Here is an 11665-nt window from a genome sequence, read left to right on the forward strand (position 1 = left end):
CATTTCAAGTCATCTATCCTGGGGTTTGATGTCAGATATTGTCCATATATGTGCTTTTCAAGGGCTCTTTTTGACTTCATTTCCCCTGTGAATTTTCCCTGATGTTAAGATTTAGGCTATTACTGGTAAGTATTACTGGTAAGTATATCAGTATTTCCACAATTACTCTTAAGAGAAAGGAGAACAATGTAATCAACTCTAATTAAAATACAAGAACAACATATTCATATTAAAAGATCAGTGCTTCTTGATGTGATATCTTCATGGTATTATCATTGATTGGCCTACTTTAACACAGAGATCTAATCTCTACCAGGGAGCTTGGAATTATTACTATGGGAAGGTGATAATAAAAGTATCCTTGTGTTTAATTCCCTTAGTGTCTAATTTAATATGTTTTTATGCACATGGATAGCAGAAAGAGATTGTTTGAAGATCTTGATGAAGTTGTCACTGATTAAACAGGATGTCTGCATCAAAAGAGTCAAGTGGCCACTTGCAATAATTCCGAAATTATTTCAGTATAAAAAGCTTAATGTTTGTGTAATAGAGGCTAACTTGTCCACCTTTGTAGCCCAAAATAGGCCACCACTGAATGCGATCCTCGCCTCTCTTGGTCTTTTCGTTACGTTGTTTTCCTCTTGAAACTCACCTTCTCTTGGCTTATCCCTTGCCTCCTCTCTCATTCTTCCTGTCAGGTTAACAAACGATTGTTTGCTTTCCCGTGGAGGCTCATGCCAAGGCATGGGAGAGAGACAGAGTGTTGGGAGGCTGGAGGGAAGCCAGTGGCCAGGGGCTACCAGAAGGGCAGGATAGATGTCTGTTGGCTGGGGCCTGGAGGAAATTGTGGCTGGTGGAACAGATGGAGAGTAGTGACAAGTGTGGCCATAAAGCTCAGCCCAGTGTGCCTACAGCACCGACGGCTTTTAACCCCACGGCCACCATTAGCACAGTTCTCAGTATGTTGTGTGTCTCTGACTGAGGAGGGTGCTGCCACCCCCGTCAAACAGCTGACATCCCTCAAACATACAGGGCTGTTACCTTACTTCTGTTAGTACTGCAAAATACTCATTGGCAGTGCATTGAAGACACTCATCATCTCATTTTACATCAACTGGACACTCTTGAGTTTTGATTGTATGTAGAGTAAAGATGAGATGAGCCCTGCTCTCCGCCTCCTCCACTGGGGATTCTGGCAAACTGATTGCTACTTCGTATTTCTGTCAGTGCTTCTGTAAGCACAGTACAATACTGCCATCTAGTGGAGCTTTTCATATTGACATTATATCCTCAATAGGATATAATAAAGTATTGCTTCACATTACGAGAAATAATATATGTTTGTGTTCACAGAGGGATCCAGTATGGCCTCCCTTCATCTGCATTGTACTCTCTCAGATTTAGATCTGACAGTGAGCATGTTAGAAAAAGAAAGATGGGTCTCTGTCATAGAGAATATTGGATCACTCTCTTCTGCTGCAGCTTTGTAGTGCAACCACTCAAACTCACAGTTGGCTGAGTTTGCGTCTTTCCTGCGTCGTATCTGATGTAACAATATGCAGCAAGTTGGACATGGAGCTCGTCAGCCACGTTTCCAACTCATAAGCAAAGCGCAATGACTGCAGCAGGATGGTTAGGTGTGAAAGGACTTGATACATGAAACCCCTGTCTACATGCAAAGCCTTTACATAGATTTTTAAATGTTATAGTCTTATCAAACATTATATATTCAAAATATCACACAGCATTTTCAATTACAAACCTTCTGTTGACCTAAACACTACAGAAGCTGTTTTAGTTTTTAGGACTAAATGTGCACTTACTCGAGCTTACTCTAAATGCATGATGTGGCAAACTGCCTAAAGCTGCCTTGGGTCTGCAGCATAAAAGTATGAGGTCCTTAATTAAAACAGCATTACTTTGTATTGTGTTTGTGCAGGAGTTGCCAGAGTATGACAAGCCTGTTTAGTAACACCATGTCACCTGCCAAAGATGGTAACTCTTCCCTGCCTCGCCGCTCCAGCAACCTCGGAAAGCCTCCACTTCGGGCACTTTATGATTTGCTCATTGCACCTATGGAGGGGGTGAGTGATGATTCTATAGTTCATTGCCTACCTATTGATGTAGTTGTATGGTAGAGAGACTAGTATAAGAGAAAATGCAATTCTGAGTATTTTCATGCTAATCCTTTTGTTTGACAGGGCTTGATGCACTCGAGTGGGCCAGTTGGCAGACACAGACAACTGGTGATGGTGCTGGAGGGAGAACTGTACCTCATTCCCTTCGCCTTGCTAAAAGGAAGCTCTTCTAATGAATACCTGTATGAGCGCTTCAGCCTCATTGCTGTTCCCTCCATCCATGGCCTTGGATCCAGTGCAAAGGTTGACCTTCTCTTTTAGATGATTGAATAATAATGCAATGCTTTCATTTGAAACGCTTATATAAAACCGATGATGACTTGGCCACGAATTCAAATTTTTTTAGATTGCAAAAGGTAGCCCTGTGGACCCACCACCCGCAGGGAGAATTATCGGGGTCGGGTGCTATGTAGACCGGGCGGCGGGCCAGGCGGGAGACCTGGGCGGGCCGATCGCCGGCAGCATGGACTAGCTCTAGGGACGTGGAACGTCACCTCACTAGCGGGGAAAGAGCCGGAGCTGGTGCAGGAGGTGGAGCGGTACCAGCTAGATATAGTTGGGTTCACCTCCACGCACAGCATGGGCTCTGGAACCAAGCTCCTGGAGAAGGGTTGGACTTTGTCCTTTTCTGGAGTTGCCCAGGGTGAGAGGCGCCGGGCGGGAGTGGGGATACTCACGAGCCCCCGGCTGAGCGCCGCTGTGTTGGAGTTTTCCCGGGGGAACGAGAGGGTCGCCTCCCTGCGCCTACGGGTTGCGGGGAGTAAGGCTCTGACTGTTGTTTGTGCTTATGCACCAAACAGCATTTCGGAGTATCCGGCCTTCTTGGAGTCGGTGGGAGGGGTCCTGGAAAGGGCGCCGCCTGCCGACTCCATAGTTCTCCTGGGAGACTTCAACGCTCACGTGGGCAATGACAGAGAAACCTGGCGGGGCATGATTGGGAGGAACGGCTTGCCCGATCTGAACCCGAATGGTGTTTTGTTGTTGGACTTCTGTGCTAGCCACAGTTTGTCCATAACGAACACCATGTTCGAACATAAGGTGGCTCATAAGTGTACCTGGTACCAGAACACCTTAGGCCGGAGATCAATGATCGACTTTGTAATCGTATCATCTGATCTGCGGCCGTATGTCTTGGACACTCGGGTGAAGAGAGGAGCAGAGCTGTCAACTGATCACCACCTGGTGGTGAGTTGGATCAGATGGCGGGGGACTCGGCTAGAGAGACCTGGCAAGCCCAAACGTGTAGTGAGGGTGAACTGGGAACGTCTGGCAGAGGATCCTGTGCGGGAGGTCTTCAACTCCCACCTCCGGAAGAACTTCTCACAAATCCCGAGGGAGGCTGGGGACATGGAATCCGAGTGGACCTTGTTCAAAGCCTCTATTGTGGACGCGGCTGCTCGGGGCTGTGGCCGGAAGGTCATCGGTGCCTGTCGTGGCGGCAACCCTAGAACCCGGTGGTGGACACCAGGGGTGAGGGTAGCCGTCAAACTGAAGAAGGAGGCCTTTCGGGCCTGGCTGGCCCAGGGGTCTCTTGAAGCAGCTGACGGGTACTGGCGGGCCAAAAGGGCTGCAGCGACGATGGTCGCGGAGGCTAAAACTCGGGCATGGGAGGAGTTCGGGGAGGCCATGGAGAAGGACTTTCGGTTGGCCTCAAGGAAGTTCTGGCAAACCATCCGACGGCTCAGGAAGGGAAAGCAGGGTCTACCCCAGGCTGTTCTCAGCAGGGGGGGGGAACTGCTGACCCGGACTTGGGACATCGTCGGGCGGTGGAAAGAGCACTTTGAGGAACTCCTAAACCCGGCCAACATGTCCCCCGGAGAGGGGGCAGCGCCGGAAGACTTTGGGGTGGATTCACCCATATCCCTGGCAGAGGTCGCTAAGGTAGTCAAAAAGCTCCTTGGTGGCAAGGCGCCAGGGGTGGATGAGATCCGCCCTGAGATGCTGAAAGCGCTGGACATTGTTGGGCTGTCTTGGTTGACACGCCTTTTCAGTGTCGCATGTGGGTCGGGAACAGTGCCCATGGACTGGCAGACCGGGGTGGTGGTTCCCATCTTCAAGAAGGGGGACCGGAGAGTGTGCTCGAACTATCGTGGTATCACACTGCTCAGCCTCCCGGGAAAAGCTTATGCCAGGGTGCTGGAGAGGAGGCTCCGACCGCTTGTCGAACCTCAGATTCAGGACGAACAGTGCGGATTCCGTCCCGGTCGTGGAACAGTGGACCAGCTCTTTACCCTCGCAAGATTACTGGAGGGGTCCTGGGAGTTTGCCCAACCAGTTTACATGTGCTTTGTAGACCTGGAGAAGGCTTTCGACCGGGTCCCTCTGGGTTTTTTGTGGGGGGTGCTGCGGGAGTATGGGGTGCCGGACCCGTTGGCACGGGCCATCCGGTCTCTGTACGCCTGCAGTAGGAGCTGTGTTCGTCTCCTCGGTAGTAAGTCAGACACGTTCCCAGTGGGTGTTGGCCTCCGCCAGGGCTGCCCTTTATCACCGGTCCTGTTCGTGACCTTCATGGACAGGATATCTAGGCGCAGCCAGGGGGCGGAGAGGATCCGGTTCAGGAGTCTCGGGATCGCCTCTCTGCTGTTTGCGGATGATGTGGTCCTGTTTGCCTCCTCGGACCGTGACCTCCAGCATTCACTGGGGCATTTTGCAGCCGAGTGCGAAGCGGCAGGGATGAGAGTTAGCACCTCCAAATCTGAGGCCATGGTGCTCTGCCGGAAATCGGCGGATTGCTCCCTCCAGGTGGGGGCAAACTGCCTACCCCAAGCGAAGGAGTTCAAGTATCTCGGGGTCTTGTTCACGAGGGTAAGGTGGAGCGGGAGATCGATAGGCGGATCGGTGCGGCTGCAGCAGTAAAACAGGCGCTGTACCGGTCCATCTTAGTGAAGAGGGAGCTGAGCCGGAAGGCAAAACTCTCCATTTACTGGTCGGTCTACGTTCCAACCCTCACCTATGGTCACGAACTCTGGGTCGTGACCGAAAGAACGAGATCTCGGATACAAGCGGCCGAAATGAGCTTCCTCCGTAGGGTGGCCGGGCTCAGCCTTAGAGATAGGGTAAGGAGCTCGGACATCAGGGGGGAGCTTGGAGTCGAGTCGCTGCTCCTTCGTGTCGAAAGGAGTCAGCTGAGGTGGTTCAGGCATCTAGTTAGGATGCCTCCTGGACGCCTCCCATTAGAGGTTTTCCGGGCACGTCCAACTGGTAGGAGGCCCCGGGGAAGACTGAGGACACGCTGGAGGGATTATATCTCCCGGCTGGCCTTGGAACGCCTCGGGATCCCCCAGAATGAGCTGGAAAGTGCTGCGGGTGAGAGGGAAGCCTGGGTCGGCCTGCTGAACCTGCTGCCACCGCGACCCGACCCCGGATAAGCGGGTGATAATGGATGGATGGATGCAAAAGGTAGAATGTAACCTTTTTTTTGTGCTCCTAGGCTCACCCCCGGCGCTCCGGACCAGCTCCATGTGGCGGTGTCTCAATGGCAGCAGTGGTGGGGAACCCTAGACTGCCCTCGCCTGTGATGGACCGCTGGCTGTGGGGACCCATGCCCTCTGCAGAGGAGGAGGCTCTAATGGTGGCTGAGTTGCTGGGCTGTCAACCACTGGCCGGCTCTGCTGCCACCAAGGAAAGGGTGATGAGTGCCCTTACACAGGCCGAGTGTGCCCACTTTGCCACCCACATTTCCTGGAAATTGGCAGCTCTGGTGCTCACCCCAAACCCTGAAAGTGTGCCCGGTGGGGCCAGTGCCGGTGTGGGAGTTGGAACAGTTGGGAGAGGTGCAGGGGGAAGGGGAGGCAATAGTGGTCGAGGCACGAAGGGCTCCATTGGAAGTGGCTACACCATCCCAGAGTCTCTCCACATGCAGGATGACAGCAGTGACGTGGAGAGCATCTGTGACAGTCCGCCCTTGCAGGAGTTCTTGCTCACAGCTGCAGATATATTGGACCTGAGGTTGCCTATCAAGCTGGTGGTGCTAGGGTAGGTTGGCTGGTGAAGGGTTATGTCCTCACGTTTTGATTTACATTTGTTAAGTTATATGGCAGTAATTATGTGATTTTATGTCCAAACCTATGATTAAATTAGTCCCACTGTAGATGTGAATTGAGGTTTGATGAAAGGCATTATGTACAGCTCAGTACTAAAAGAGAGATTGTAATGTTACTGATGAGAATGGAATAGCATAGCCTAGAAAGATGATACAAGCAAATAAGGCTTGAAACGATGTGCTTTCTAATTATATTATGTGCTTGTGTGTCTTTTTGGCTGCAGGTCGTACCAGGAGTCCAGCAGCAAAGTGACAGCAGATGGTGTTGTGGGATTGACCAGGGCCTTCCTGGCTGCTGGTGCTCAGTGTGCTCTTGTGTCCTTGTGGCCTGTCCCTGTCGCAGCCTCCAAAGTTTTTATCCATGCCTTCTACACTGCACTGCTCAACGGAACCAAGGCTAGCGCAGCACTGGCAGATGCGATGAAGACTGTCCAGAGCAGCAAGCAGTACTCGCACCCCTCCAACTGGGCAGGTTAGAGATGTTATTCGCTTTTGTGTTGATTTCACATTCACATAATACAAAGAGATGATCCTGTAATGTAACTCTATTTATTGAATTGTTTTCTGTTCAGGATACATGCTGATTGGCAATGATGTGAAGCTTAACAGCCCATCTTCCCTCATTGGCCAAGCTTTGGCAGAGATTCTACAGTATCCTGATCGAGCGCGTGATGCTCTTAGAGTTTTACTCCACCTGGTGAGACATGGACACTCACACACAATGACAAACTTACTATTCAAAATATCCCAACCAAAAATACTTATGCTGCACTTCACTCGCACCTACAGGTGGAGAAGTCTCTTCAGAGGATACAGAACGGCCAGCGTAACTCCATGTATACATCCCAGCAAAGTGTGGAGAACAAGGTGGGGGGGGGTCCCTGGCTGGCAGGCCCTGTTGACAGCTGTGGGCTTCCGTCTGGACTCTGTGGGCACCGGTATGCCTTCTGCAGTCTTCTTTCCCACTGCTGATCCTGGAGACAGACTTCAGCAGTGCAGCACCACTTTACAATCACTACTGGGTATGAACCTAAGAATCTGTCTAGTGTTTTACTTAATGGGTGATTATGTGTGTTATATGATTATGTTTAATATTTTCCACAACGTTCTGGCCTCTGTGTTTGTTAAATTGCATATCACTCCACGGATCATCTGTTTAGTTCTAGTTTGGAATATAAAGAGTGTGCCTTGTGTTTAATTAATGAGGATTTTCCTTTGATCCCATCCCTCAGGTCTGCCGCCGCCAGCTCTCCAGGCTTTGTGCAAACTCATCACAGCTTCAGAGGCAGGAGAGCAGCTCATCAATCGGGTAGGCCCCTGCAGCTCTGAGCAAATGCTACTGGATTTTTAAATCTAATGCACTAGACAGAAAGTGGTCTTTGGCTCAAACAACAAACACCATTGCTAAAATTCTGTGTTAAAAGCTATTGAGACAGTCCCTCTCACTTTCACCGACACTTTTACATGTGGTTCTCGAGAATATCAGGGATACAGTAAATCATTGTGTAACTTAGTTACGTGAAGACACGCTAACACACTGGAAACTCAAGCTGCAGCTTTAATCTGCATTGAAATGCAGCATGGAAGCCTAACTAGCAGTACTGCAAGTTCAAAGTCTTAACTACAATCTGAGTCCTGTTCTCTTGCACCCAAGCATGTGACACCAGAGCATTAATCTTACACCTTTATCCCTCTTAACGTGTAACGTGTGGTTATCACATGCTTACAGTGTAAGTCTATCCAGTTAGTTGGTGATTAGTTTACGTTGCCTCATATTGCAAATTCTGGTCTCAAAGCACAAAAGATGGGACATGTTCAACCTAATCTGTGTATGCTGATTGCATAAAATGATTAAACAACTCTGTTACTTGTTGCTGTTATTCTTCTTGTTGACCTGATCCCTTGTACGCTTTGTGAATGTCCGTTATGCATGCAATTAAAAGCCTATTCTTTCTCCCCTGCCCCTAACGTGCTGTCTGAAGGCTGTTAAAAATATGGTGGCAATGGTAAGTGTGGCTTCACTACCTGCACTCCATCCCATTCTACCCTTTTGCGCCATTCTCTTTCCTGTCCTGCTAAACTAAAATACACCTTCTTGCATAGAAGCTGCATGGCAGTTTGATAATCAGTTTTGTCGTTTTCGTGCCATTCAGTATATGCATGCATAAAGTGTAGCCGGGCAATCATTGACAATGTCCATAATGTTTTCCTTACCAGTCAGATCTTAGGGATTTTGAGTATTAAAGGATTTACAACCCTGGTTCATTACAGGTCAGAAGAATGCTTACGGGTGATATAAGGGATAAAGCTATGATGTAAAAACAAACCTCCCACAATTATGAAGAATGAAGTGAGCAGGCGAGGCATGTTTCTACTTTCTGCACAGTTACGTCATGTTGACAAAGGTGGCTCTGTCCCAGGCCAAGTAATCCCAAAACAAAAAATACAAGCGTGATCTCAGGGCACTTGTAAACCCCTGGTAAGCTGACACCCTTTAGGACTCAAACATGTGGAGAAACAGATTCATACTTACTCCAGAAAATATGTTTACAGTAGTTCCACAATAACATGTAATAAAGGCCATTATTTTACATAGATGAAAAGACAGTATTCTTTAAGAGCATGGAACTATTTAACTTGGTAATTGGGTGATTTATATCTTGATAGAATATAAATTGTTTGATCACACAGATTGTGCTTACCCATTAATCAAATCTTCAGTAGAATTCACCAGTTAATTCTATTTGTGTACTCATTTCTAACCACTGCTCAGCTATTTTCCCTGTTTGTCTTCCCTCGCTTCTTCTCCAGCTCCACCAGGTGCTCGTGCAACTCCAGACAGGAGAGAAGGAGCAGGATTTCTCCCTCCTGCCCATTCAGGTGTCCATCAGTGTGCAGCTGTGGAGGCTGCCAGGATGCCATGAATTTCTGGCTGCGCTTGGTGAGTCATCTGTTACCGACAAAAACTGTAGACCCATCATGCATGTCTCCCTGTGGACTGCAGATTGGCAATTTTACACGTTACAACTGTTGCGCTTATGTGTTTGTGCAGGATTTGACTTATGCGAGGTTGGCCAAGAAGAAGTGGTGCTGAAGACAGGCAAGATAGCCAACCGCCGCACCTTGCACTTTGCTCTCCAGTCTCTGCTGGCACTGTTTGGTAAATATACTCATATGCTAATATTCATTGTATCACTTATGTTCTTATTATTTGTTCAGTCACCTGACTCTACATTGTATTTATCTCTAATTTGATTTGATGAACTTCGGTCAAACAATCCAGTATCTCCTTTCTTTGTTCAGACTCCACAGAACTGCCCAAGCGTCTGAGTCTGGATAGCTCATCTTCCCTTGAGTCGCTAGCTTCAGCCCAGTCTGTGTCCAACCCTCTTCCCATGGGATACTCAAGCCTTCCCTTCTCTCCTCCTTGCCTGGACAGTCAGGCATCAGATGCTATCTCTGTCTATAGCCTAAGTTCTGTAGCCTCCTCCATGAGCTTTGTTTCCAAGTCAGAGTGTGATTTCTTAGGTCATCGGCAACGCGGTGGGGTCACAGCACACTACTCTATCCACAAACACCCTCATGTTCCTCGTAGTCGCTCCTCTCCTCATGGAGCAGCTGCTGCTGCAGTGGCAGGAGCTCGGGGAGATGATGAGGAATATGAGGGCTTTTCCATTATCAGCAGCGAGCCTCTGGGAAGCCACTGTGACTCTCTGCCCCTGCCACTAGGCCACAGCCAGCGCCACCACCGAGGAGGCAGGGGGGTAGTTGGTGGGTCCAGCACAGGAGCAGGGAGAGGCTACACTGTATCAGTATCGTCAAGGGGCAGTGTCAGCACCCCCACTTCCCCTGTTAAAACATGTCTGGTGGCCAGCCCAAACTCCCCATTCCAGAAGGTTGGTAAGGTGAGCAGCTCAGATACAGGTGAATCTGACCAGTCCAGTACCGAGACGGATAGTACTGTCAAGTCTCAGGAAGAGAAAATTGTCCCTATGGATCCTCAAGAGCTGGCCCAGAAGATTCTGGAGGAGACTCAGAGCCATCTCCGAGCTGTAGGTAGTCTTCAGCGGGCTGGGCCAGAGGGTGCAACGGCTGGAGGAACATCAGCACGGAGCAGCGCCTTCCGTTCTTCTGAAACTAGTGCATTCAGCCGTCCTAACAGCAGTGCAAGCGGCAGAGCTCAATCTTCCCCAAGGCCCAAACCTCCCTCCCGTTCCTCTTCGCTGCAGAAAATAAGCTCTGGCTACAATAGCCCTGCAATCTCTGAGTCTTCCCAAAAGGAGGGCAGCCATCCATCACCCACTCTGGACAGCCATGCACAGTTCAGATTAAAGTATCCAAGCTCCCCATACAGCGGCCACATCTCTCATTCCCCGAGTAATGTGTCTCCCAGTTCTGGTCACCAGTCCCCGGCTGGTAGTGCTCCATCCCCAGCCCTGTCGTACTCCTCTACAGGCTCTGCCTGCTCTACATCGGCAGATATCCCAGACTTGGACCGGCTAAGAAGAGGAGTCATTGATGAAAAAGTCCAAGCTATCCACAATCTGAAGACCTTTTGGGCTAATGCTGCAGCCCAGCAACATCTAGGTCCTGTCCGAGGCATCCATGGGACTCCCGGGCCCCTTGCTTCTGCCAGTAGAGATGTACTGAGCCTTCTGAACCTCTCTCCACGCCATTGCTCTCCTAATGATACCCAAGACAGCCTGGAGCTGCGAGAGCTGGGGCTGCAATCACTGGATAGGGGCAGCAAGAACAATGGACACCACTGCTCCAACCCTAGAAAAATGGCCCCATCACCTACTATTTCCACAAGCAGTAGCCCTGGTCCTCGTTCTATCCGACTACCTGCTGGGAATGGATACAAGTTTCTGTCGCCTGGAAGATTTTTCCCTTCCTCTAAATGCTGAGACATTTAAAACAGTCCTATACTTTTATCTATCTATTATTTACTATTGTGTGCGAGTAGGGCACTTTTTGAGGGCCACTGTTGGTCCACCAAGCTTGACTGACAATGAGAAGGATGTGATTGGTCAGTGGGTGCGATTCTGAAGAGGCACATGAATGCTTTAGAGAGAGTCATGTCTTTGTGCCCATAACACTGTAAATGGCAATGAGAAATACTCAAAGACCTGATACTGTGTTTGTGTGTAACTGTGTGTCAGGTAGATGTAAATGCCATTCGGTATTTTTCTTTGCTGTTTGTGTGGGCCAAGATGCAACAGCTAGGACTGATTTCCTCCATTCTATTTTTGTTTTTAAATTGAATAATTATTGTTATTATTGTTTGTTATTGTTATTGTTATTAATATTCTAATTCTAATTATTATGTTTTGTAAATTAATTACAGTGTTTCACAATCAGTATTAAACGTTTTATATTATTAAAAAGTGAACAAACCTGTACCTTGTAAAGATGGATAGACTGGGGGGAAAAAAGATTTAATATTTTTTATTGAAATCAAAAGGGCATTTTGCCTGATTTCATT

At 48.8% G+C, this 11665-nt stretch overlaps 1 protein-coding gene across 1 annotated transcript in view; it reads left to right on the forward strand.

Moving 5' to 3' along the window:
* The window catches only part of LOC117736495 (tetratricopeptide repeat protein 28-like), a 155748-nt gene extending 144266 nt beyond the window's left edge, over positions 1 to 11482 (forward strand). Inside the window, 13 exon segments of the mRNA XM_034541868.1 lie at positions 1940 to 2084; positions 2202 to 2381; positions 5569 to 5860; positions 5945 to 6113; positions 6405 to 6652; positions 6753 to 6877; positions 6970 to 7050; positions 7052 to 7202; positions 7413 to 7489; positions 8163 to 8186; positions 8992 to 9121; positions 9233 to 9340; positions 9484 to 11482. Of these exon segments, the coding sequence (XP_034397759.1) occupies positions 1940 to 2084; positions 2202 to 2381; positions 5569 to 5860; positions 5945 to 6113; positions 6405 to 6652; positions 6753 to 6877; positions 6970 to 7050; positions 7052 to 7202; positions 7413 to 7489; positions 8163 to 8186; positions 8992 to 9121; positions 9233 to 9340; positions 9484 to 11087 (3334 nt within the window). The 3' untranslated portion in view covers positions 11088 to 11482.
* The last annotated feature ends 183 nt before the right edge of the window (positions 11483 to 11665 follow it).

The sequence above is a fragment of the Cyclopterus lumpus genome, chromosome 9 (assembly GCF_009769545.1).
Source record: "Cyclopterus lumpus isolate fCycLum1 chromosome 9, fCycLum1.pri, whole genome shotgun sequence".
Lineage (NCBI taxonomy): Eukaryota > Metazoa > Chordata > Actinopteri > Perciformes > Cyclopteridae > Cyclopterus > Cyclopterus lumpus.